The sequence below is a fragment of the Hippichthys cyanospilos genome, chromosome 20 (assembly GCF_059441005.1).
Source record: "Hippichthys cyanospilos isolate Australia breed blue-spotted pipefish chromosome 20, RoL_Hcya_1.0, whole genome shotgun sequence".
Classification (NCBI taxonomy): Eukaryota; Metazoa; Chordata; class Actinopteri; order Syngnathiformes; family Syngnathidae; genus Hippichthys; species Hippichthys cyanospilos.
In genome coordinates, this window is record NC_142388.1 from 1579231 (window position 1) to 1607164 (window position 27934).

A 27934-nucleotide genomic window follows, 5' to 3' on the forward strand; every position below is an offset into this window, starting at 1 on the left:
TGAAAAATTGAAAATATTACTGCAGCTTAACAAACATTTTTTGGTGTATTCAACTACCATTTGATAGTCCAAAATAAAAGTGACTTCTGATCTCTCTGGCGGCAATTCATGCAAAACTTCTAACAGTGCGATTGTGGGCAATGGATGTGAAAAATTCAGCGTGAAAAAGCTTTTGCGTCCCGCCTAGCGAGGGCGTTCGTCACGCGGCCGTCGGCGGGAAGCCGCCGCAGCCGTGGCCTCGCCTCATTGATGATAGCGGGCGGCCATTAGCGGCCCTGCGAGTCAGTCTGGCGCAGCAAAGGAGGAAGCTCCTGTCGTTTTTAACATCCTGCCTTCTTCCTTTCGTATTGATTTTTTTTTTATTTTGCTCTGGTGTGATTAAATCTGCTCTATTGGTCGGCAAATCGCAGATGCGTGCTCATTTTTCAAAAGAAAGTGCAGTTACTTGATCTATAAAACTTGACGAGAAGCGGAGGAACAGAGCAGTACGCACCTGTTCCAGCAGGTCGTCCACTTTCCTCTGCCAGCCATCTCGGGCGTTGCTCATCTCCTGCTCTTTGTTTTGGGCCAGCTGGCTCAAGGCTGCGGCTTTGTCCGCTTCGTGCTCCTCTCGCAGCTCCTCGCGCAGCTTTTTGCATTCCTGCCTGCGCGCGCACCAACACACCACGAGTCATTCCATCCATCCGTTATGTTAAAGGAGATTCTCCTTGCCATCATGCTAATCTGGATAGTAGAAACCCCATTGAGAGGAACATTCTAAAGATGCTGGACTAATATGGTCAAACAAGGCTGTCCCCACGGCATGTGGCATATGCGAGGTTTTTTTCCAGGCTTATACTATGTCCCGCATTTGGGGACGTGGCCAGAGTCTGTTTTTTTCTTTCTCCTTGTTCCTTGTGTTTAACCTTTTCTCATCTATTGGATAATGCCTTTGTATGTTTCCCGGACAATTCAAGATTTTCAAAAGTTGACGAAAGAGAAAAACTAATCATGTGCGGGTGTCTAACCTGAGGGTCTCGGTCCACTTCAGTTCCAGCTCCAAAGCCATTTTGTCCATCTTATGCTTCTCCTCCTCTTTGGTGCTGATGACTTTGGCTTCATGTTGACGTGTTTGGACCTCCAGCTCGCCCTGACGCGCACGCAAATGAAGTTGAAAGCGTCGGTCCGCGCAGGGGAGTCGGGTGGAGCGACGGGGCGTCGCGGCGGTGGCACCTGCAGGGCGGTGAGCAAGTTGCTGGTTTCCCTCAGTCGCCCCCTGGTGACGTCCAGCTCCTCCAGCAATTTGTCCTGCGCCTGCTTCATGGTGGCCATCTGGCCCTCGGCCGCCCCCATGTCCTTCTCGCCGAGCTCCACCTGCTCCTGCAAACGCCGGACCTGACCGCAAACAACGGAAGCAAGCCTGATGCGCCTTTCAACATTTTGTAACGCTACTACGATAGCCCGAGGGTTAGCACCAAAACTATAACCTTGGATTCATGTCCAATTTTGGAACACTGACCGTGATTCAAAATCTATGACTTTGAAATTGGCACCTTATTTGGAAACGCTGCTTCAATCCCTAAACCTGACTTAAAACCCTAATTTAAAACCCTTGTTTTAACTCTCAACCAAGCTTGAAACCCCAATTTAAAAATCAAACCTCGTCTGGAAACCCTAATTCATCCAAAACTGGAACAAGCCTTTTTGAAACTCCAGATGAAGTCTTGAAATCCTATCCTGGACTTAAAAGTCTATTTTAAACTTTAAAAAAAAAAAAATCAGGCTTGAGTCCCTAAATTTGATCCATAACCCCTTCTGGAAACCTTATCTTGAATGTGTAAGTTTTGTTTGAAACCCTGACCAAATCAAACTTCAACCTTGATTCAACACCCTATTTTAGAAGCATAAAACTTGTTTGAACTCCTAAAGCAAGCTTCAAGCCCTAATTTGTGCTTCTAAGCCTCTCTTGAAACCTTAACTTGAATCTGTAACCCAAGTCTTGAAATCTTAACACTTTGAGTGCCATTGACGTGAAATGACGTGAATGGAAACTCTACACAGAACTGCCATCGATGTCAGTTGATGTCAATTTTTGGCTGACCTCTTGTTCGGCGGCGTCCATCTTGGCGCTCATCTCCTCCCTCAGCTGCTCCAACTGCTGCATGAGGTCGTTCCTCTGCTCTTCCAGCGTGCGGCGCTCTCGCTCAAACTGCTGCTCCAGCTCCTGCGTGAACACGGCCGCATTTGAATGAAAGGAAAAAAAACCCGCTAGCAAACGTAAGAGACGTCACGTGTCACTTTGGATCTTCTGTGCCGTCGGCGGTTTATTTCGGGCTCGGGCTAACGAGCGGCACTTTGCCCAGCGAGGGCTCGTTAGGGCGACCGGACAGCGCCGGCCTTTTTGACACATTGGACCCATGCTGATCAAAACCGCCGTTCCGATTGCAACCGCGTTTCATCACCGTCGGCTTCCGTTACGATTTTTTTTCCGCGAATTTCCATGATTTGATGTTTGACACCCTAACGCACAACCGAAAGCCTAATCAACATCCTATACGTGATATTTTATGCATGAGATGCGGATGATGACGATTTAACACGTATGTAGGACACGAGCGGCTTAAAAGCAGCATGAATAACGCACGTTGGATTTTAATGCGGTACGCGGCACGCTAATGCTAAGTAACGTCAAATATTTATTTGCAAGCACGCGCACGTTGATACTCGCAATCTTGAGGGCACGTCAATCGGATCGCGTATGTCTGTTATACTGCCCCCAAGTGGCCAAGGTGTGCACAACGGAAGGAGCGGCACAAATCCATTGAACTGCAGCAAAAACTTTCTCATTTTAGAGTGATTTAATCGTGTGCTATTTTCTGATTGTCACATTTGGTTTTATCCATGTCGTAAGGCGGCCATTTTGTTAGATTCTGTCACCCGGGGCCCGGGTGATGACCTAAGATCCGTCATGTGACGTTCACAAGCGACGGGTCGTTACCTGAGCGGCTGTGATGTCATCTTTAGTCGACAGGAAGTGGCAAAAAAAGGGGAAAAATAGCCAGCCCTGCCGCGATTGGTCAATGTGCGCGAAAAGCGAATGGTCGCCACGACGACGGCGCGGCACTCACAGCCAAGAGTTTGTTTTTGTCCTTCTCGGCTCCACCGAGCGCGTTCTCCAGCGCGGCCCGGTGCTTCTTGGCCAAGTCATCCAGAACCCGGGCCTGGTTCTCCTTGGTCTGGCTGCTCTCCTCCTCGTAGCGAGCGCGCAGGCCGCTCATGTCCTTTTCGTGAGCCGCCTTCTCCTCGCGCAGCGTCTGCCAAAAAAACCACGCAGCATATGCCGCGTCACTCTGCCATATTGATGGGCGTTCCGAATGAGCGGGCCAGACGGGATCTCGGTGAAGCGGCGCGTGGCTCGGCGCCCGAGGTTGTTCTCGCACCCTCAACAAAACGTAGCGAGCGTTCTCCCAGCTAGGCCGGCGCCGCTCTCCATTGATTTTGGGCCTCCCGGAGGACCGGGCGGCGGCAAATGTCAGCGCCGGAGGGCCGGCGAAGGCAACGTGAAGCCGCCGCGCTTGACATTCAGCACGCCGCCGGCTGCTGCCGCGACCTTTTGCAAAGAGCTGTTTTTCCTCAACGCTGGCATTTGATCGACACTCCACTTCGGATCTTCAATTTTTTGGTAACTTATTCACTGCCAGCCCGGTTCAAATCCGGGTCAGGGTTAGCGTTGGGGTCGAAACTTCTTTATTTACCTCTACTTAAGCCTTACTTTGTCCAATAATCTGATCTTTACAACAGGCATTTCACATCAAAGGGAAAGCCCTGAAGGAAGACACCAGGGAGCTGAAATTTCACCCGGACGGTGACACTCAACATGGCACGACCGCGTCATTATCACGCTACCGGGAGTTTGCCATCCTTTGGCTAAAATACGGTGAGAACGATGCGGGAAAAATGTGGAAACGGCTGACTGCAATCGAATGCGCCGTACGTCTCGTTCCGACATCGGGGAAACGGACACGCAGTTCGTGCCTTTACATGAGGCGCAAATTTACACAGCTGAGAGTGATGTGAACCTGTTGATTTGGAACAAAACGGACTTTGCGGCGTAACATTCAGTTTAATCCGCTACAAAACAGTGAATTTCAGAGGAAATTCACGATTACTCACACGATTACTGCTTCATTTTAATGTCTAAGTTGGAAAACTGCACTGTGACCATGACAAAATGTCTTTTTGGTATCTAGCAAGGGCTGTTAGAATACGGACGGAGGCTGTTTAGTTAGGACAGCATTTTTTGTTGTTTTTTTTTCCGAAGCGCACCTTGTGCAGGGACTGGAGCTGCTGCTTGTGCCTGTCCTCCAGCGCCCGGCTCTGAGCGTGAAGCGCCTCCCGCTCCTCCTCCAGCCTCAGCACCTTGTCCTTCAGGCGGCTGCGCTCGTTGTCCAGGTCGCGCACGGCCGCCTCCTGGGTCATCTGCGTGGCCTGCAGGCTGCTGATCTGACCTGCGGGCGGCGGGCCGAGCTGAGAGCCGCCGTCTCGCCGGCGGGACGGCGGCGCGGGGGCGGGGCTCACTGGCTTTCAGGAGGATCTCGGTGGCCTGCTGCTGAACTCGATCCCGGGCCGCCTCCAGCTCGCACTCGGCCTCCTTTTGGCGGATCTCCACGATCTCGGAGTTCTGCGTCACCTCGTCCAGCTGCTTGCTCAGCTCCTGGAGACATTGGATCCGTTCGTTCGATCGGGAAACGCGCGCCTGACGAATGCTGACGCACGTCCGGATCGTTTCAATTATACACACATATACATATTTATAAAGAATAAATTATATATATATATATTTATAAAATATAAATTATATATGTAAGTATATATATATATATTTTTTTTTTCAAATCTATACATTCATATATATTTTTATTTTATTTATGTATTTTTACAATTATACATATATTGTATATATTTATATATATTATGATTCATTTAATTATTTTGTTAATTTTCTATCTTTATATTGAAATGAATTTATATTTATTATTAATCGACATTTTGAAAAACACCTTACTGAACATCTTTTTTAATTGATAAAAATTGTGTTTTTGTAATGATGATAATACTTCATTTTTACAATGTAGCACTTTTAAACTGTTTAAAATGAACTGATTATGACGTTTCACACATCAAAAAAGAACAATGGTGAAAAAATCCTTTGGAAAATTGGAATGATTTTGGTTTTATTTCAAATATTTGAGTGTGTCAAAGAGCAATATATAGATAAAATCACACACTGATATTTTTGGACTATGTGAAATTTTAATCCAAATAATAAATAGTAAAATAAACATTTACAAGATCTATGATGAGATTGAAAATAAAAAAATATTTCAGCGTAATTTCAGTCTTACATCAGGAATAGTATTAATTTTGATTCAAAAATACATGATGTAATGTTTTATATTAAAGCAAGACATCTGTCTTTTTTAAGTACCTCCGGAGACTGATTTTTTTTGTTTCTTTTCTAGTTTCAGGAACAGATACTCGAACACAAAGAGTGCCGCAACACATGTAGAGTGACGACACACTAATACTCTATCTAGCCTTTATGAAAAATAATCAAGTTTTGTGGGTGACTTGCCTTGACGTTGCTCTCGGAGGCGGCCAGCGAAGCCTGCAGCTTGTGCGAGCGCTCGCGGTGTTCGCGCGCCTCCTCGGTGACGCGCGCCAGCTCGGTGCGGAGCTTGCCCAGAGTCTTCTGCAGCGCCGCCTCCTGCGTCTGAAACTCTCGCCGCAGCTCGGCCTCGGTGCGCTTCCAGGCCAGCAGGTTGTCGGCCGTCAGTTGCTGCGTTCGCTTCATGGCCTCAAGTTCGCGCTCGTAGAAGGCTTGCGCCTGGGAAGAAGGGCGGCCATCATTTTCCGACCAGGCGCGGAACGATCGATGAAATCACCGTGAAATCGAGTTACGATAGTGCACCCTTCGCGCAATTTTACGAGCTTACGAGATGGCTCTCGAAACGCAACTTCAGATAAGGCAAACTTAAGTACTCTTTTTGTCAATCAAATTTATGCTCATGCTAGTCATACAAACCTGCTTATAAATGATCATATTTGATGTTGTTTTGAAAATATGTCACTTATTTTAGAGGATTTTTCCTCTAAGAGTCTCATAGTATTTCATGGAATCACGGTACAGTTTGAAAATAACAGAACTGCTGATATGGTATCGCGAGTGCTCGCAGAGTTGACTCTAGAGGTGTTTTTGAAACAAAATTAATGGCAATCGCTGTTTTATTTTGTTGCTTTTTGGCATGGAGGATAAGGAGGAAGAAGCCTGTCCGAAAAATAGCTTAACAGACATGTGACTTGCTAAAAAAAAAAGTTAAAAAACAAGAAGGTTCATGTATTCACTTTTATCAGATCTTTAAGAAATTGTTTAAAAATATAACAGATTAAGTTCTATGGAAAAAAATAGAGCTGAAATTTTAATAGTGATTCATTTAGCTCAGGGTCAGAATGTAACATCGGCCCATGAGTAATTTTTAAGCCTTGGCGGAGGTCGTGGAAGTTCTGCAGCAGTACCTTGCTAAGTTTGGCTTCGTACTCGTCCACTAGTCTCTTCTTGTCCTGTTTGAGCTCTTCCACTCGCTCAGTCAGGGAATCCACCTGAGAAAGCAAAAAGAAATGGATTCAGAGACCAGGTTCCCTTCCCTGGGTCAGAACGGAGCTTCTGCAGCGCACCTCGGCTTTGTGGAGCTGGCCCAGCTTCTCCTGGTCTTTGCTGTAGTTGGCGTTGTGGCTCTGGTGGCTGCGGAGGAGCTCCTGGACCTCCTGACGGTGTTGGCCCCTGAGCTCCTCCAGCGCCACCTTCTTCTCCTGCTCAAACTGCGCCTGCGCCTGGCCGAAGGTGCGCAGCTTCTCCTCGAAGGAGCGCCGCATCTCCTCCACCTCCCGCGACATGGACACCACCCGTTGCGTGTGCTGGGAGCCAAGGTCGCAAGTTAGCTTAAAGTCACTCAAATTAGCTGCCGATGCAAAGAGCAAAGGTGCGGATGAAAAGCGACGCCCGAATGAAGCTTCATGAAGCTTCAAGAAGTAATTATCATGTTTGGACTCCTCTGCATGGTTGAAAGAGACAATGGCAATGGAATACATTCCCACCGAACCAAAGAGCACTATGTAGAGGAGTAAAAGAAAAAAAAACAAAAACCAAGTGCTTCCTGAAGCTTCATTTTCGCATGACTTCTACCTGAGCTTCGGTGCACAGCTGGAGGTCCTCTACTCTCTGCCGGTAGTTATCAAACTCAGCCAGCGCCTGCCTCTTCATCCTTTCGTGGAGCTCCATGGACTCCTCCAAGGACTGGATGCGCCTTTTCAGGTCCATCTCGTCGCTGATCTTGCTTTTGTACTATACGGGGGGGTCAAATAAAAAAATACATTGAAAATAAAACTGGTTCACTTGTGCTCCACCTTTTGAACCCTAGTCCACTATTTTCTCCAATCTAGATCCTTACATGAACAGAATTTCACATCAAAGGAAAAGTATGGAAAGCAGACACTAGGGAGCTGAAATTTCACCCAGATGGTGACAACATATCAAAGTTCAACATAACACCTCCACTTAGTTATCTGACTAGCAGGAATGTGCCGGAATGATGTGGAAGAAAATGACCAAAAACGCTCAAAATAATGCACAAGGAATAAAAAATGAATACATAAAAAAAAGTATTGTGGGCTACCTGCAAGATCTTCTCCCTGGTCTCAGAGAGGATCTGCTGCACCTCCTCCTCGTGAGCCTCCTTCAGGGTGGCGATGGCCGCCTCGTGCTCGTCATTTTTAGTGTTGAGTGCATAGATCACCTGCGCAAGCGGAAAGATCAGGCAGAAATAACCCAAATCGGGTCAAAGGTGTTGGTGCAAATGAAGGACATAACAGTGGTGTCCACATTTTTCCCTTTGAGGACCACATACCGAAAAATGCTCAAACATAAGGCCCATTTACATGCTTTTTTACTTTAATTTCTTATCCCCCCCCCTCAAAAAAAAACATGTGTAAGTGTAAGAATGCATGTAGAAAACAAACAAACAAAAAACACTAAAAAAGTTGCACAGACTTAAAAAGTTTGGTTGGGATAAGAAAGATAAACTGTCTTAGTAGGCCTTGTCAATACATACTAAAGTGTACTCTTCACCAATTTGTTAGCGGGGAAAAAAAAGAGCAATGAACATTTCAAAAGTTTTTCTTTGTTTCTCATTGTCTTCCAACAGCGCCAAAATTCCATCGAGAACATTTTGGCCCAATGTCTGCCTGTAGAGACTGGGAATATTTTTAGAGCTGAGTGGGAAGATGGTAATTACCTGCAGTGGCGACAGGTAAGGCGGGAGCGGAGGACGGGGGGTTAAATACTTTCTCTTTCACGCCTGCACTCACAAATACAGTATGGAGTCGACTGGCGGGTTGCCATGGCAACTGGACACCGGCGACAGCGCTTGATCGAGCGGACGTCGGAACAAGCCAAAGAAAGGCGGACGTGACAAAAAAAATAAACAATCGTCGGCCCGCAGCTTTATCGGCGAAATGGCAACAAATTGCGGAGCTACCTCAATCGGTTACAATGAGGTCATCGGCAAACCGAAAACCCACAGACCAAATGCCAACATTTTTTTTTTAAATTTTCAATTCGAAATACCGTCTTTGACGGTACTTTGGATTGGCTCTACGTGTGTAATTTCCGTTTGAGCATACGTCACGGCATCCAGCATTCAAGAGTTATTCATGGCCCCTTTTTTTTTTTTTTTTCTGCCAGGGGCTGATTTTGCTGCTGCCTCTATGCAAAATCAGGTCAGATGAGTCACCAGCGGCGCGCTGCTCAAAGCTACAAATCTCTAATCCAGCCCGGGCCTGATGGCATGATGTCACCGCTAGCCCGCCTGCCCAAAGCGCTAGCTAGTATTGCTATACGGGCGGAGGACGTACACCTGGAATGGGACGCAAAATGGCGGACTTGACCGTGGAAATGCCAGCGGTCAACACTTTCACCATATTCCCGTAATAAATAAACCCTTAATTGTACAATCAAATTCTTGTATTTTCTATGTTACGGGTTATAAAACGCACCAAAAGTTAGGCAACAATGTCAAATCTATAGGAAACATCATCTTAGGGCCCATCATCCATAAATGATATATTTGTTGCGCCTTAAGCTAAGTGTCTTTCAGATTTCCCCACGTTGCGAACGGACAGTGAACGCAGCGCCAGTGTCATGTTGTTTTTTCTTTTCCTTGCGACACAGCTCAAGTTGTTTTTGCCATCAATACCCAAAGGTGCTTAGCGTCCGTCTTCCACTAAGCTACGATTGTGTGTATATGCCAAAAGACCACAATTAATAAACAAGTCAAATTTGTGTTCTCTCTTCACTCTTGATTGAATCAGATGGAGACATCATCACTTTTACATGATCCACTTTGTGTCGGTAATATTTATGCATGTGAAAAAGGATGTACTTGGACGTTGGTTCAGTCTGCTCGCTTCTTTTCTGGAAAATAATGTCCTAACAACCTCAGCTAACATGAATTGCAGATTGCCAATTGACGTCCGCCCTCTTGCTTGTCCCATTACGGTGTTTCATGTAAAGTAAGTATACGGCCAATACAAAATTGTCCATTTTAAAGTTAGGACACACCCATAATCTCGGCCTTCTTTTTTGGGGGAAAAAGTGCGTCTTATATTTGGGGAATTACGGTAGTACAGTAGATGGGGAACTGAAGCTTTAGTTTGCGTTTGTAATTTTTTCTTACTCCACTAGATGGCGGTATTGGTTTAAAGATAAATATGCAATACATTTGCATTGAATCCATTGTGGTTCTCAATGTCTGATTTATTAAACTTTAGACACTTTCAAACTTCATTCGTATTGGTCCACAATAAATAATCGACATCAAGCGTCCTTTTGGATCATAGAAGAAATCTGTTATCCAAAACAAATAACTTGATTAATAACTATTTTTCCACAAAAATTAATCAATGTAAAGTGTTCTAAAAACATCATCATAAATAAATATTCGTCCACAGAAAAATATTCAACTTAAAGCGGAGATATGTTCACAAAACTAAATCATTACCTTGACAGGTAACGAGAGGCGGCACACGAGAAATTGAGTTGAACAATTCTAGCATGGGGACCATCTGGTGTTTTAATCCTAACCCCAAAATTCACAAGTAGAAAAGGCTAAAATAATGTCAATTGACATGGAAGGCTTTCATTTTAAGTGGAGGTTGTGAAATGTCCTAGCACGGCGCCCAAAGTGCCCGAGTCCGTCCGGAACTGACTGACCCGTCCTACATCGTGGTCACGCGCTCAAGTGAGGAGCAGACGGCGTGAATGGTATGACCATGGATGTGCGCTGGAAGAACTGCGCAGCTTGTGAAGGGACGCGCGCGCACGCAGCGACTTCCATTAGCGCCGCCATCAGTTTACATTGGCACGGCGTAGCCCGCAGCCTTCCCGTTTTCTGTGTCATCATATGCTGCGTTTCATCAGTTAACAAAACGCCAAGCCCAGGTTGCCGTTGGGTCACGTGACTCGGCACTACAAAGCAAGAGAAAACTCCCCAGCTAGGAGTTTGCGCTAGCTAGCCCACCAACATGGACAGTAAAAATTTAAGTATTGAAGTAAATAATTACTTTAGGAACTAAAGTACTAATCAGTCAAGTCTTTTTTTGGGAATGAATGAAGTCAATGGTGATTAAAGTACTAAAGTATTAAAGTAGATTATTAATTTAAGTCATGAAATGTGAATCAATTAGTTCAGAACTAAAGTACGTTCTAAAGTAAAGTATTGCTGGTACTAAAGTACTAATGTAATTGATTACTTAAATCCTAAAGTAATTAATGATTTTAGTACTTGAGATTGCAAAGTACCAAAGTAACTGATTACGTTAGTATTAAAGTAATACTAAAGTAAGAAAGTCGTTGGTTATTATAGTACTTAATAATTTAAAATAATCAATTACTTTAATCATTGATTCATAGAGTACCAGCTATTTTTAGTCTTTTTTTCAGTCAAATTTGAAAACAAATAAGTACCTGGGATTGAATGTTAAAAAAAAACCGTAAAAATACGTCGTTGGGATTGAATGAGTTGAAAAAAAATAGTGCTGCAGAAGTTAAACTTGCTGTAACTTTCCACTTTCCCGTAATTAGAACACGCAGTCCAAAAAATGAAGCGCGCGAGGCTCAGCATATTAGCGCGGTGTTCAGTCTGCGTTTGTTGTCTTTTGAGAGCGTTTGTCTCACGGCAAGTCGAACACTTTTGTTTCAGGGTCTATGTTGTCATGGAAACTGTGGCGCTCTTTTCTTGCTGCGCATTCTACTTTGATGGACTCGTTAGCAAGCGGCGGCGCCAATAAAGCGGATAATGTCTCCGACAATGCCTGATTCGGGGTAAACCAAAAGGTGAATTGACTGGCAAAATAAAATGTTGCGGGGAAATGCTAACGTGATAATGCTAAGCTACATTCTAAATTTAACGGCAAACCAAAAACTCAGGACAAAAAAATGCCATGTGATCATTCTTGACAAGGTACCAACAAGATGAAAATGCTGAACTTTTTCACAAAACCGTCGAGCGAAATGCTACATGAAAAAACATTCTAAACGTAAATTAGCTCATTTTTGTAAAAGTGCTAATCATCCTGATTAAACTGCTAAGCTAAATTTTATGCAAAACTCTCCAAACACTATTATTGATTAAACTGCTGAGCTAAATGGAACGTGAAAAAGCTTATCTACGTTCTAATTTCACCTGCTAAGCGATGCTAAATACAACTTTCTTCAGTACGCTAGCCAAATGCTAAATGACCATGCTCAGCTATGTGCTAATTCGAGCTGCTAAGCGTATTACCCAAACGACAATTTTGCGTAAAAAATATTCTTGATTAACTGTTAAATGAAATGCTAAATGGAATAGCGAAGCTATGTGCCAAATCAAACAATCTTAATATAGCTAAGCTAAATGCTGTGAAAATGCTAATCATGCTAAATTCAACAGCTAAGCTGAAAATGCTAAACTATGCGCTAAATCGAACATTCATGATGAAACGAAGCTAAATGTCGTGAAAATGTTATTCATTCTAAACTCAACTGCTAAGCTAAATACCCAAAATACAATTTTATTTAAAGCTCTCTTAGTGCCATGTGAAAATGCTCAGCTACCTTTTAAATTCAATTACTGAGCAACACATACAACGATTAGCGGCTATGTAAACATTCTCTACAAACTCAAGCTAGCTCTTTGTGCTACGTGAAAATGAAAAACCGAGAGCTAAATCAATCGTACTTGATGAAACTAAGCTAAATGTTGTAAACACGCTAATGGCGTGAAATTCAACGGTTACGCTAGCAAAATGGCAAATGAAAAACACGATGCTATGTACCAACCGCTTAATCCAAGTGACAAGCTAAATGCAAGGCGACAATTCCGCGTGCTGAAATCAATCGAAATCAAAGTGACAATGGCGTCGGGCGCAGAAGCTATCGATTGCGGCGGGAAAGCCGAGGAGGAACGCTGACTCATACTCTGCCACCATTTTGTAGTGACACCCACCCGTCACACGTTTGCCGCGAAGCTCGCGTCGTCGTCTCCTCCGTGCACACCAGGGCAGCTGCCGCGTCTCCGCGGTAACCACAATCACGCTCTTTGTGCATTCCCATTGGCCGATGAGCTGATTAACAGCCGGCCAATCGGGAGAAAGACGAGAAGAAATCTAAGAATGACACATCGAATCACGCTGGCTTTTCGGTGTGCGTGCGCTGTCGGCATGCCTATGGGTGCACGGCTGCAATATCTTGATGAAATCTGACAAAGAATTGTGACAACGCACACGCGGAGGTCTTCTATCACAGTGGGGACATCCCCTTGACATAATGTGTGACCTGACCCCTTAACCTAACAAGAAATTGCCTAACACTGCCTAATACTCGAAAAGCAAGTCTTGACCCTCAAAAAGAAGTCTGAACTCGGGGGTCCACTAAAATGATACACGGAAGGTCCCTACAAAGACAGTAAAAGGGAATCGGGTCCCCTTTTGGCAGGAAAACACGGTCGCACAAATACGAGCATACAGTACACACACAGACACACTTTTGTACTTGTAAGGACATCCGTTGGCATCATCTATTTCCTAGCCCCTATCCCTAACAAGGGATTCCCTGTAAAAACTGTTCAAAATCGGGAAGAAATTCAACCGGTACTCACAAGTATAGCCATACAGAAACACACACACACAGACACATTAATCTCCTCTAGCTTTACATTCCCCCAGTACGGCGTTTATAGAGATTAAAAAGCCGAAGCCACGGGGATGCGGCCCGGCTCTGTGGCCTCTGGACAGCTGTTACATCACTTCCTGCTCTTTGCCAACGACGCAAAGATGACTTTCCTCTTTATTTTCAACAATGCACCCAAATCATTCCAATTCCTTATTTCCCGCTCGATATTCTGCCATTTCACATTTTTTAATGTGCACTAACGATTGTTACGACAAATTAAACCGCTTAAAGCGGCATACTTGGCTGTATTGCTGCTTCTACTACTTCCCAAAAATACAAAAATAAAAAATCTAACAAACTCTGAAACTTTTTATTTTTTTGCTGAGTTTTGGTTTTGAGCCCACGCTGCAGCCGGCAGTTCTCAAATGAGGTTACGAGTACCCCTGGGGGTACATGAAGGCACATCAAGGGGTATGGGAGATTTTAACGGGCGTTCTGAATGTATTAGCAAATCTAATTTAATGCCCTGACAGATACAGTGCCTTTTTCTTTTCAAATTAAGAGCAAATGAACTGGAACACGAGGCACCTTACTTCTAAATTTTGCTATTGATATGCCTTTATTTTACAAGGTTTTACACTGTCATTAGTGATGCAGTTTTCTTGATGATATTGCACCGGTGAGAGGAAACTTGGATAAAGGCAAATATTTTCAAGGATTACGTCATATAAAAAAAAAATGCTTCAAGTCACATTTTAAAAGCAGCACATTAAAATTTCAACAACACCAACTGCTAGCCTCTGCTGTACCTAATCAAGTGACCTGTGCCTCCAACAAGAAGTGTGTGTGAGAGTGTGTGTGTGTGTGTGTGTGTGTGTGTGTGTGTGTGTGTGTTTGAGGCCGCCAGACCTCCCTGGCTTGTGGCGATAATGACACGCTGAAAGCCTCCGCGAGTTCCAACCTGCTAAAAGGATGCGTCATTTTTGTTTTTTTTGGTTTGTTGGTGATCAAAGCCCAGACCTCCCCCAAGGCAAAGCTGGAAGTTTCGGAATGTCCTTGAAATGTCCAACGAGAGTCTCTAAAACACCGGCCGCTCATTGTAAAGCATTGTACAAGCTAAAAGCCCAAGTATTCACTTGTCTGTGTGCAAAAATAAAAAAAAAAGCCTATAGTAACTCAATCTTGCTACATAGCTTACAATTGAAGCCTGTTAGCTTAATGCTAATGCATAATGGGAAACGCCATAGACAAGCTAAAGAACAGCTTCAAATTTACGTTATAATGCTTTACGTGATTGATATTTGAACACAAACGGTGAGGCAACACATGAAGGCGACAATATATTCATGCATAGATAGGGATGTCCCAATTATGTACATTTTTCGGTTTGAAAAGGAGCGAGCCAATTTTCAGGATTTGGCGACAAAGCCTTGCTTTGCAAACTAAGCGATATGTTAACTCATTCAATTCAAGGGAAGTATTTCCACGTTTTTTTTCTTTTTTAAGAGTATCAACGTAATACTTAAATAGCATTTGCATTCATTGTAATTCGGAAAGACGATTTGCCGGCAGTGTTGCATTTCCTGTTACGACTCTATTCCTCTTTCCCAGTTTCTGCTGCGACATGTGGTAGGAATGTTCTCAGGACTGTTTTTGTTCCTATTTTGATACTGGTTACGTTAGCAAAGGTGCTCCATCGCGACCGAGGGTAAAAGAAGGACAAAAAGGGTGAAATTTCACAGAGTTGGCGCGGACTGGCCGAGCTGCCTCCGAAACCGCCAAGATGATCAAGTTAAATGTCGGGCCACAGCGGCTGTGTGTGATTACTGACTGATGTGATTAATGTTGTGGCTAATGACCCTGCACGCGGCTCGCTGATGGATGCGGCATCCCCACAAAACGATTTCACCTTCAGGCGGCCCGCACCGCTAGCTCTCTCCATGGAACAACTGCTAGCTAAGCCCCAACTTCCTTGAAAAATCTTTCATTTTAAGACTCGCCTGCCCCGTAGATGTTTATCATGGTCTCGTTATGGTCTCGGTAACATGTGAGGTTGTTGTCGAATTCGGCTCGTGTTTAAAACGTCAATCAAACGCAATGTTGCTGCGAATCGTAGTAGCGCTTCTGTTTGGTTCCTTGTGCGGTAATTTGACCAATTTTCGGTCAGTTTCTTCCGCATCATTCTGGTGGTATTTTAGCCAAGGGAAGACACACTCCTGCGAGTGTGATAACTAAGAGGTGATGTCGTTTTCAACTTTGGCATGTTGTCACCATCTGGGTTAAATTTCAGCTCCCTAGTGCCTTCTTCAAACGCTTTTACTTTGATGTGAAATGCCTTTGATGTAAAGTTCAAAGGAGTGGACAAACTACTGCACAAGGATTAAAAAGGCAAGATTGAAATGTAATAAATACTAAAGTAATTGATTATGAAAGGTACGTAAATACTACGGTAATCAATTACCTTAGGAAGTTTAGTACTGAATTCATCAACGACATTATTTAGGTACTTTAGCAAATGAGTACAACAGCAACTGAATTTTATAGGGTAATCGAGTAATCACTTACTTTTGCTAATAAGGTATGAATGCAGTAGATTACTTCAGGTAATAAAGTACTCCGGTAATGGATTACTTTACACGACGAATTGATAACATTCATTCATTACTTTAGCTAGTTAAATCCTGGTAATCAATTCCTTTGGGTAATTAAGTATTAAATAATACATTTCTTCAGATACTAATGAAATTGATTTTTGGGGGGTATACAATGACCTTAGTACCTCATTTATTTAGTACCACGCAATTTTAGGCAAAGGCTAGAAAAAACTATATGAATAAGCACCTGGAATTGAACGTCTGGGGTCTTAATAATAATGTAAAAAATGAATGAGTTAATAGTTTAAATCTGCATGCATTCAAGTTATTTCTTGCGCCGATTCAATGACAGGACTGAAGAAATTCAAAACATAAATTGAATTATGTTCGTAGCTGTAAGGAAACCGCAACGCCAAAGGTGCAAATCTAATATATGCGCAGTTTTCAACGGAGTCTGGGAGAAGAGTTGCACTGCTTGGCGGGGAAGCAAAAAAAAAAAAAAAAAAAGGCCGCGGAACATCTGCGCCTTACCTTGGTCAGCTGGGCGATCTTCTTGCTCATCTTTAGGTGCAGATCTTGCGTATATTCCATAGCCAGGCCGGACTGGAAGGAGGTGCTGGAGGTGGATGTGGACGATGATGAAGATGAAGTAAATTTCCCCTGACCGGCAGGGCAGTAATACTGCTGCCATCCCGAGCCAGTCGCCATCTTCACGATGATGCTTCAGATGCTTGATGGAGATGCGGGCTTTAATAATTCAAACATAAAAGATGAACGAAAAAAAAAACGACTTTTTATCGTTTTACAGAAATCTAACGCAAAACATGACGCAGCAGGCTGTTTAAAAAATGTCCCATTTTGCGAGTTGGGGAGGGTGGGGGGGCAGAATTTTAAGATCCGCGGATGTGAGCGGAGCGCATCTTGAACGTCGCCGCCGTCAACGCTCCGAGGTGCGGCTGCGGCGGGTTTCGCCTGCCGCCGACGTGCAGCGGAAGTCGGGCTGCCGTGCGGCCGCCCGCCTCCCCGCTCGGTCACCTTGGAGCCCAAATGAGGAGCCGTCGCGCCCGATTGGTCCTCCCGTCGGTGCTCCGCGGCTACATGGAGCTTCGATTGAGCTTGCGCGAGACCGACTGAACGTGTGCGACGGACTGGCGGAGGAATGCGGGACCCCCCCCCAGGTCCAGCTTCGGTCTCACCGTCAGCCTCAGCCAGAAGTCGGCTGCTGCTGCGCTCCTGTTGCCATGGATCACCTCAACAGTCTATGCCGCGTTCACGGAAAGTGGGAATGGCGGAGACACGTCCGCGGACGCTAAGACAAATGAGAGTCAAACATGGCCAATCTTCTCCCTCTCATTTTTAAATGAGTCACATCTGGACGTAAACATGTACGGGAGCCCGTAGCGTTTACTCGGGGAGAGAAAAAGAAACAAATATTTTCAGATTTTTGTATTTAATGTTTTCTGTTTGAGATTTTTATTCACTGTTTTCGGAATAGAAAAAAAGTTTGCGTTTGTATTTTTTTCCCGCGATTTTTCTTTTTCATACGGACCGTTTTTTGTGTGTTTCTGTTTTTTATTTGTTTTTTTTTAGTTACTTAACGCGAAAGACAACTTAAGTCATTCAGTCCCAAAGACAAATGACAAATCGCTTTTACTTATTTATATATTAATATAATACTCCAATAGAGTATTTGTATATATTTACTTATTTTTCAAGCATATGACTAAATAAAGGTCTAAAATTGTTGTTACCGGACCAATCAAGTATCAAAGTCATCAATTATTTGAGGTACTAAAGTGATCGATCATTCTGAGCGTCAAGTCCTGAATCGATCGATGACTTCAAGTACTAAAGTAACGGATTACTATAGTTTACTCAATTTCTATAGTACTTCTTTAGTACTTAAAGTCATTGATTACTTCAGTATTCTGCGCCTAAAATCACGTGACTTTAGTAATTAATTACCTAAAGAAAATGATTACTTTTAGTTATCGCATTTTTTGCTTTAGTACTTGACTGATGTACGACCACTTTCATTGGTTAAACACTTAACACATTTTTTTTGTCTTTCATAAACGCCACATGAGCTTGTCACGAGTGAGGAGCAAAGCGTAGGAAGCAAGGTGCGAGCCTTGGCGCGAGACAACGCTCACTTTTTGCCGCCTGTCACAACAGCACGCGCATTACGATTGCGCGTCGCCGGGGGAAATGCGGCGATGTCGCCACGTATCAGCGGATAAATGGACTTCCGCGGGAGTGAAGCATGCCGGGATGCGCTCGCTCTCGCTGCCGTAGCGACGTGGATCTGGAAACATGTCCCTTCGAGGGAAAAGGCACGGCGCTAGCGTGGCGAGTTCTGTCGATTATCCTATTTTGCTGAATGAGGACAATTTTATCTTTGAGGGGCAAATATTGGAGCTAGATCTATACAGAATAGAGACTAATCATTAAATATAAACAACAGCAGAGGCACGATTAGAAAAACATTCATACTCACAGGCATATATTCTTTATCCTCGGGCAGATAATCTTTATCCTGTGCAAAAAAACAAAAACAAGACTAACGACTTGTGTTCTTTTAAGCGACTTTAAGCAACTTTTAAGCGACCCAATCCTGTCTTGGGGGGGTCACGCAAACATGCAAAACACATAACAAACCATTAAAATGAAAGGAACTCTCTTGGTAGTGCAGTATTTCCGCCAGTAGTCCTCTGCTGCCCTCTTGTGGTAACAGCATAGCATTACACACATGAGCATCGACTATTGTGAAGGCAGAAACTAGCAGGTTGCCTAAAAAAAAGTACAGAAAAATATAAACAAATAAAACGCTCTGCAAATATGTGAAGCTCCACTGTAAGCTTTCATTATTCAAGTGTGAATGATTGCGTAAAAACCATAACCTGAAGAAGCTTATAATAAAATCTCTTTTTATTGTCGATTATAGAAGTGTAACAAATATAATTTCTTAAAAAGTCTGCAGCGCTTTAATCTCATGTTGAATCCACAAATCCTGATATAAATGTCCAGTGGCTTTTTGACCACCGCTCCATATTTACAAGAATCAATAATAATAATATTTTTTTCAAACACAATCAGAATACATTTGTCCACAAATGGAAAATATTGCATCAAAACATAAAGAAAAATAATTATCCGCAAGTGTTCACATCCCAAGATTGCTGTCACATATTCCGAATATTAAATACGCTAAGAATCGCTCTGTAAAACACAATTCAAAACAAAACAAGTCACATATTTAGTCAAATTAAATGCTTGATTTTCCGAACCCATACAAAAAGTGGACGTTTGTCTCATCAACTTAATTTGAATCGCCGGTTGAAATCAAAATTCATGTCAAATACTTTTGACATACGTTTCTCGACACATGCAAACAAAAGAAACACGACGATTTGACAAACAACATAAATGATGTCACATGTTGACATTATCAAATGGAAAATGATTTTCTTTTAAAGCCTAATTTGAAGCCAGTATTGAAACGTTTGAAAACCCAAACATCAACTTTTGACCCTAAAAATTCATCCGCAAATAGCCTTGAGAAAAATATGTTTTTTTTTTTTCTTTATAAAAATGTGTATATATTCCACTTTTTGAACTATAGACCATCAAATGTTGTTAAACACTTTAATCATAAGTCAACAGCAGTTCTGATTGGAAATGTCTAGCCCCACTAAGCATATTTATTTCAATTTTTTTTTTTTAAAATCGTTTATGGACAAATCATAGCATGTGGGTAAGAATGTTTGAAGGAAAGCATCCTGCTTTTAATAGTGGAAGACCAACAAACGCAAAAGACGAAAGTAAAACGTGGCATCGTGGGATCATCTTCTCCATGATGACAAAAATCAACACATTCAAGTTGAAATCAAATTAAGTACAAGAATAAACACAATAACGGAGCAAAAAAAAAAGAGGAAAGTAAAAAAAGCTGAGGGAATTAATGCAAAAACAGAAAAATAAGAACAAAACGGACAAAAATGAAGACAAACAAAAAACATTCAAGACAAAAAAAACAAAAAAAAAGCTAAGGGAATGAATGCAAACTGAGAAGAATAAGAAAAAAATGGACAGAAAATAAACAGAAGAGAGATCAATCAAAGCAGAATAAAGCCCTAAGCAGACAAGAGCCAAAATATCTAAATCAAACAAAAAACAAACAAAATAACAAAAACGGACAAGAATTGGACAAAAAGATCAAATACAAAAAAAAGCAACAAAAAAACCCTAAATACAAAGAGCCAAAACGCCTTAAAATAACAGCGTTTCAAAATAAGTGTGAAACTGAATTCACTTCACATTGGATGGTACATTCACACATAGTCCTGCCAAGTTATTTGATCCCATTAGCATTTTGTTCCGCTCCACCAGATCCTTCTTTACTTGCTGTTGTTTCCTAGCAATAACAAACTCACACAGTAACAATAGTAATAAATTAACACAGTGAAACAAGACCGTCACAAACTAAAATCACAAATTAATTGTCCTCGATTACATTTTTGTTGATTAAAATGTTCATTGATAAAACACGTGTTCAAATGATTGCTTTCTACGGTCATTTAGACTTGCCAAAATGTGAAGACTGCTCATGTGACGAAAAATAGAATCTCCTAGTTCCATTTCGCCAGGTTGGGAAAAAAAAATGACGTACCTCCTCGAAATAACCTTGCAAATATACAAGGCCTGAATTGGCTGCAATGAAACAGTCCGTCCACTGGGTGTCAGTGTTGGACAGAAAATAAACACCGAGCAAATTGGATGACTGGAAGTTGAGTTTGGATCGTGGAAAGCCTGTGGGTACAGTACACGAAACCCAATATATATCGCTAGCATACAAAGCACCCCCGAAAAGAGCAAAAACATCGGCGTCCGGGGCGATATGGACGAATAACATGAAATTGGGGTGGGATCGATGCGCCCGGACACAGGATACAACGAGCAGCGAATCTGATGCGAGAAATAACTATTTTCACCAGTAGGGGGCCCTAACAACCAACTAATCACCCGAATGTTGCGGTACAGTGACAACCAGTGGTCCATCACCGGCACCCAATTTTTTTTTTTAATTTCTTTTATTTTATTACTGTATATCTGAATTTATATTTATTTGAAGAAAATCGTCAAATTAGCAATACGTGTTTTGGTTGGGTATTGGTCCAAAATTTTCCATGCTAGTATGGCTCATTTGTATTGTGTTGCTGTTGCGTGTGTTTAACCCTTTCACTCCCGTTGGGACAATGCGTCCCACAGCTTTTCAAACAAAAATGGACCTTCCGGTTCCGGGGAGTGTTTTGCTGTTGTCGCTGCTGTCGCTGTTTTAGCCTTAGCTGGAGAGACGAACGATATTTTTCTTTTATATTTTTCTATTTTTACCACCACCCGTCGGACCTGTGTTCGGTGTTGTTTTTCTTCTTTTTCCTTCATTTTTGAGGACTGTTTCCATTCTTCGATAGCTAGTGATTCGCCGTTTCTCTGAACAGCGCCTAGCTCCGTTCGTCCTCGTGCAGCTCTGCTAGCGTAAGTATTTCGCTCGGCTGTACTAAGGTAAGCATGGCTCCGTGCACCTCCACCTCTTCTGTCACCTGCGACACCTGTGTTATTCTCATGGAGAGGCTTTCTCTCCTAGAGGGCCGTGTCCGTCAGCTAGAGCAGGGTAGTCTGATAATCGTAGATCAGACGGACACATCTGATAATGACAATGCGGGCCGTAGCCCTCCCGCAATGCCGCTAGCGTCGGCTAGTGCGGGTCGTAGCCTACCCGCTAGTCCGGCTAGCATTAGCCCTAAGAAGCCTGCTAGCCGCGGTGAGCCTGTTCGGACGCATAATCGCTTTAGCCCCCTCGCTAGGCAAACTCCTCCTCAGTCTACGGGCTCCCGCACATTAGTTATAGGGGACTCCATCACCCGTAACATCAAGCTTAAAAAGCCAGCCACCGTAATGTGTATTCCTGGGGCCAGAGCACCCGACATTGAAGCTAACCTTAGGGAGCTGACACGCAAGAGGGCTAGACACCAGACTAGTGCAAACAACACTAGCTACTCGGACATAGTGATACACGTCGGCTCCAACGATACTAGAATGAGGCAGTCTGAGATTACAAAGAAGAACATAGCTAGGACTTGTAATCTCGCTAGAAAGATGAGTCGGCATCGAGTTATTGTCTCTGGCCCTCTGCCTGCGAGAGGCAATGATGAGAGGTTTAGCAGATTATTCTCGCTTAACCGGTGGATGGCTGGTTTCTGTAAAGAGCAGGGTTTCCAGTTTGTAGATAATTGGCCCTCTTTCTGGGGCCGGCCCGACCTGCTGAGGACAGATGGCCTTCACCCTAACTGGAAAGGCGCTGTCACTCTTTCTAGAAACATAGATTACTGTTTGAGCCTTCCATGACTTCCCACATTAGAGCATGTCGGGTCGCAGGCGAGTAGCGAGCCTGCTAGAACGGGTGTGGAGTCGTTAAGGCTAGAGTTAACCGGCACTAGGCTGGACTGTTACAACACACATAGCATACTTAGTCTAGGTCACTGCAATCCACACACTGTTTCAATACCTAATGCTGAATGCCCCAATGATAAGATTTCTGCTGAGGTGGTGTTGATTAAGGAAAACAGCCCTGCCTCTTTAATCAGTAAGACTAGTGACAAAGTGCCTAGGCGAAATATTAATATCAATATGCGCGCTGTAGTCGTCGACAATCGAATTCCTACTTTACTAACATCGCGACGAGGTTTTAATTACTCAAAATATAGAGCAAGCCCCAGCCATAAAAATCTTGTTGGTATTAGTACTACCAACACGAGGACTCAGAATAGTCCGGGAAAAATGTCCCAGTTTAAATTCGGCTTCATAAATATTAGGTCACTCGCTTCAAAAGCCCTTCTTGTAAATGATCTTATTACAGATCAAAATCTTAACGTGCTTGGTCTCTGCGAAACCTGGCTAAAACCAAATGAATTCTTACCATTAAATGAGGCCTCACCCGCAAACTTTGTGGGCTCACATGTTGCCCGTCCTTGTAAAAAAGGGGGGGGTGTCGCCCTAATTTCGGAATCTGATCTTAGGCTTAGCACGAGCACGAGTCACACTTTCAAGACATTTGAGGCTCTCGTTATGCGATCGAGCTCCTCACCACCATTTTATGTGGTAGTTATTTACCGTCCTCCTGGCCCATACTCTGGATTCTTAGATGAATTCCCTGAACTTATGGCTGACTTAATAACTCACACAGATAATATATTAATTATGGGTGACTTCAATATTCATATGAACTCCCCATCAGAGCCACTTACTGTAGCTTTTCAAGCAATAATCGATGCATTTGGTTTTACACAAATAATAAAAGCAGCAACACACCGGAATGGTAATATCTTAGACTTAGTGCTAACCCGTGGCCTAACTGCCTCAAACGTCATAATTCTGCCACATACTAACGTTATGTCTGATCATTATCTTATAACATTTGAAGTCCTAGCTCAGTGTGGTCTTGTTGTCCACAACCAAGGCTTTAAGAGCCGTGATATTAATTCTTCAACGACTGCTGCACTTTCTGAATTACTGCCTTCCGCAACAGCTGCCTTTCCGTCCTTCACTGGCTCAGTCGATAAGCTCGCGAATGATTTTAATTCGGTTCTTCTAAATTCCCTAAACTCTATTGCGCCGCTGAAACTTAAAACTCGTCCGAAGCGGCGCACTCCGTGGTTTACGGAGGAAACGCGTACGTGTAAACTGTTAAGTAGACAACTTGAGCGTAAATGGCGAACAACTAAACTTGAGGTTTTCCGTCAGGCCTGGTGCGATAGCTTGCTGAAATATAAAGAGGCTCTTAGGCTAGCAAAAACTAATCACTTTTCCAAAATGATTAGTCTTAATAAAAACAACCCAAAGTATTTATTTGAGACGGTAGCGCAGCTAACACAGCAGCAGCAGGTTAATCAAAATTCCCTCCATTCAGCACACGATTTCATGCAATCCTTTACTCAGCGGATTCAGCTAATAAGGGAAGAAATAAAAAAGGCAGCGCCGCTCACCACCTCAACTGTGATTGTTGATGCTAGTTCGGACAATCAGGTTCATGAAAGTCTGGCTACCCTGTCCCAGTTTGATTTAGTATCCCTGGAGTGTCTTACACAACTGGTTAATGCAGCAAAGCCGACGTCCTGCATGCTCGACCCGCTTCCAGGCAAACTCGTCAAAGAGTTGTTCCCGATCTTGGGGTCGTCTGTCTTGAATATTATCAACCTGTCACTCTCCTCTGGCATTGTACCTGAAGCTTTTAAGACGGCCGTCATTCAACCATTACTTAAGAAACCACACCTAGATCCTGAAGATCTCGCTAACTATAGGCCAGTGTCACACCTTCCGTTTATCGCCAAAATTCTTGAGAAAGTTGTAACACAACAGCTTAGTGATTTTATGATAGACAACAATAGATTTGAACTCCTTCAGTCAGGTTTTAGGGCCAACCACTCAACTGAGACAGCCCTAGTAAAAGTGACGAATGATCTTCTCTTAGCCTCGGATTCCAACATCTCATCAATATTATTACTGCTTGATCTTAGTGCCGCATTTGACACTATTGATCATCATATTCTTATAGAACGTCTTAGATCATGTGTTGGTATCTCGGGATCAGCACTTTCTTGGTTCAGATCTTACATCCTGGGAAGGACGCATAGTGTCTCTTATGGCGACGCGATCTCTGAGTCTTTCTCCGTCTCATGTGGTGTCCCGCAGGGGTCAGTACTTGGCCCCTTACTGTTCAACATCTACATGATTCCTCTCGGCGATATTATACGTAAACATGCTATTAGTTTTCATTGTTATGCTGATGATACCCAACTCTATATGCCCTTAGAAATAACGGATCCGTGCAAGTGCAGTAAACTGGAGGCTTGCCTCGCCGAGATTAAACAATGGATGTCTTCCAATTTTCTGCTTCTCAACCCTAATAAAACTGAGATGTTATTTATTGGCCCTGCTCATCATCAGCACCTGCTTAAGAATACCACGCTGAACCTAGAAAACTGTATTATTTCCCAAAGTAGTTCTGCAAAAAATCTCGGCGTGATATTTGACTCAACTCTCTCCTTTCGAACACATATTAATAACATGACAAGAACGGCGTTTTTTCACCTCCGCAATATAGCTAAAATTCGCCCTATTCTTTCTCTTAGCGATGCAGAAACATTAATTCATGCATTTGTTACGTCGCGCCTAGACTATTGCAACATTTTGTTTTCTGGCCTTCCCATGTCTCACATTAAAAGCCTGCAGTGTGTACAGAATGCAGCGGCGAGACTATTGACAAGGACGAGAAAGTTTGATCATATTACTCCGATTCTAGCTGACCTGCATTGGCTTCCAATACACGTGAGATGTGATTTTAAGGTGTTGTTAATTACTTATAAAATTTTACACGGTTTAGCTCCTTCCTATCTCGTCGACTTAGTATCACCTTATGTTCCGTCCCGACAACTTCGATCGCAAAATGCCGGTTTGCTATCGACCCCACGGGCTAAAAAGAAGTCTGCGGGATCAAGGGCATTTTCCATTCGCGCGCCAGTACTATGGAATGCCCTACCTATGGAAGTTCGCGCAGCCACCTCGGTAGAAATCTTTAAATCCCGACTAAAAACACATCTATACTCAAAAGCATTTAGTTAAATTAGCCTGTCTGCAGCCTTCTTCTTTTTTCCTGCCCCCCTCTTCCGGCCGGGAGAGGGGGCCAGCTAGATGGTGAGGGTTGACTTGACCGCCTCCATTGGGTCCTGCGCTGGTCGACCATCACGGGTTAGGAGTCTAGCCGTCTGCGGTCCACCTGGCTGGAATGCGGGATGGTTCCTGCCCAATGGCTTTGCCTGCTGTCAAGACATCACTGCACTATATAGCACAATATGTTTTCTGTAATTTATATTGTTTCTGTGTTCGGTACATGCAGCATCCACTTCAACCTGTGGGCCTGGAAGGGGGCTCCTCCCACCTGTGGTCCCTTCTGGAGGTTTCTGATTTTCCCCAAATTGGGGTTTTTGAGTTTTTCCTTCCCCTTCTGGGAGCTTTGACAGGGGATGCTGTTGTGTACCTTACATTGAAAAGATGTCTCTGTATGACCTCTTTTCATTCTGTGAAGCCCTTTGAGACTTCGGTGATTTAGGGCTATATAAATAAAATTTGATTGATTTGAAAAAAAAATCGCAGTAGCAAGAAGATGAAATGGCATCCCAGCAGTTCAGTACTGCGCAAATATATTGATAAAATGTGTTAAATATGTATGTTACTACAGATCACCCTGATTATGATGTATTGGAGGCGTTTGGTGATCATTTTCACTTCTCTGGCACGTTTATATTATTATTAAATAAATACAGATGGAACAAAACATATTTTAAGAAAATTTGCAAGTATCCTATACTTATGATAAGTAATATATGCCATAAGTTTTATTTTTTTTCAACAACAACAAAAAAAAAACAAACGGTGAAGCGTGAAAGAGATTTTTTGAAGGTTTGAAAATGAATTTTCCCTGAGATACAAGTGCATTGACTTTGCTTACACAACTGTTTGTGTGTTCATGGACCAAATCAAACTTGCATCTCAAGGCGGTATTAAGCTAGCTGACTTTTGCTCGACAAAGTGTTTAAATTTTAGACATGACTCGATAATTAACCAATATGTTTTGTTTTCATACCGTGGCCTTTAACCTTAAACTTAATCCCGGAGGCCCACTGTACCTTTTTCCCCCCTTAAAGCTACACGGTTGATTTTTCCCGCCCGGTTCCGTCTGTGCGAGCGGCCTGGAAGCGAAGGCACAAGATGAAAAGCGGCTTTTGAGCCAGACCTCGCGGGGACCCAACAAGCATCCGTCAAACGGCGGCGCGGTCGCCCACGGGACTGCGAGGACGCCGCCATGACTCCCCCTGGCTTGAAGGGGTTTTGACAGCCGAAGACTATGAAGAAAAACGTTGAAAACAAAGAGGTGGGCTGCTAGCTGCTTGCTTCCCAGTTGAAAAAAAAAAAAAAAAAATCTTGAAAAAGATGTCAAGCAACAACAGAGGTCCAAAGACAAGCTGACAGCCCCCCGCTCGATTGTACGAATAGTACAAGTACGAGAATCCTGCCTTTACAAATGTGATGCTAGCGCTACAAGCTAATTTTATGAGCTCTCTTTCACTACATTTGCTTCATCGCGCCTTTAACATTTACGTACAATTACGTTCCAAATAAATAAACGTTTCTATGAAAGAGAACATTTAAAAATGAGCATTATTATCTGCTGTAAAGGCAGAATTTTTGGACACAAATCTCACGCTATGCTAATTTTAGCATTGCTACATTGTCGGTTGTACTTTTCCATCAAGTCATACCTCAAATTTAAAATCTTGATTAGAATTGTCCAGATATGTAATTATATGGTCAATAAGCGCTTGTGTGAGGACGTAACGACCCCAAATCTTTTTTTCTTTTTTTTTTTGCTTTTGAAGTATCTTCCAATGCTACGACGCTCTTGCTTTTAAAATGATGACGTAAAAACGAGGACCAATGCGTCTTTTTGTAAACACGATCACCGGAAGTGATGTCACGGGGCAGCGAGCGGAAACTTCTCGCCTCCGTCTCCCGAAGGCCAAATTTGTCTTTCCCCTGTAAACGCCGACGGACGCGGCAGGGACGGCGTCCATATCGTCGTCCTCTCGCCCAACATATCCTGGCCTTTCAACGCTCCGCGAAAAAAAAGTCGGCGCGGAAGCCAGGAAAAACAACAGGACCGCATCCGAGTGTCGAAAATAAAAAACCCGGCAGACCAAAGTCTGCTCTGATCCCGCTCGACGAATTGTTAAAAAACAAAAAAAAGTCACTTCCAGTAGGGGGGGAAAAAAAAAAAAAAAAAAAAAATCAAACCTTGGTATAAGGTTCCCAAAGTTGTTCCTACTCCACCTCGTTGGTCTGTTCTGGTGGGTCCTTCTTGATGATGGGCAGAGGGTGAGCCTCCGTGTTGAAGACCCAGTGCTCGAAAGGGACGTGGTCGTCATCCGAGAACAGCAAATACAGATACCTGGAAACAACGGCTTGCGTGTGTCAGGCTGTTACG

At 43.3% G+C, this 27934-nt stretch overlaps 2 protein-coding genes across 3 annotated transcripts in view; both read right to left on the reverse strand.

Moving 5' to 3' along the window:
* Positions 1 to 17082, reverse strand: part of fam184ab (family with sequence similarity 184 member Ab) — a 33600-nt gene extending 16518 nt beyond the window's left edge. The window contains exons 1-13 of one of the 2 annotated variants that reach the window (XM_088402788.1): positions 16369 to 17082; positions 7713 to 7832; positions 7223 to 7381; positions 6715 to 6954; positions 6556 to 6639; positions 5615 to 5866; positions 4558 to 4693; positions 4306 to 4487; positions 3108 to 3293; positions 2081 to 2203; positions 1213 to 1374; positions 1008 to 1129; positions 494 to 644 (exon numbers count right to left, since the gene is read on the reverse strand). In XM_088402788.1, coding sequence (XP_088258914.1) covers positions 494 to 644; positions 1008 to 1129; positions 1213 to 1374; positions 2081 to 2203; positions 3108 to 3293; positions 4306 to 4487; positions 4558 to 4693; positions 5615 to 5866; positions 6556 to 6639; positions 6715 to 6954; positions 7223 to 7381; positions 7713 to 7832; positions 16369 to 16545 — 2094 coding nt within the window. In that variant the 5' untranslated portion in view covers positions 16546 to 17082. The remainder of the gene's footprint in view (positions 1 to 493; positions 645 to 1007; positions 1130 to 1212; positions 1375 to 2080; positions 2204 to 3107; positions 3294 to 4305; positions 4488 to 4557; positions 4694 to 5614; positions 5867 to 6555; positions 6640 to 6714; positions 6955 to 7222; positions 7382 to 7712; positions 7833 to 16368) is intronic. The other variant, XM_088402789.1, reaches the window with a different exon arrangement.
* A 1665-nt stretch (positions 17083 to 18747) lies between these two features.
* Positions 18748 to 27934, reverse strand: part of man1a1 (mannosidase, alpha, class 1A, member 1) — a 73961-nt gene continuing 64774 nt past the window's right edge. The window contains exon 12 of the mRNA XM_088402763.1: positions 18748 to 27898. Coding sequence (XP_088258889.1) covers positions 27772 to 27898 — 127 coding nt within the window. The 3' untranslated portion in view covers positions 18748 to 27771. The remainder of the gene's footprint in view (positions 27899 to 27934) is intronic.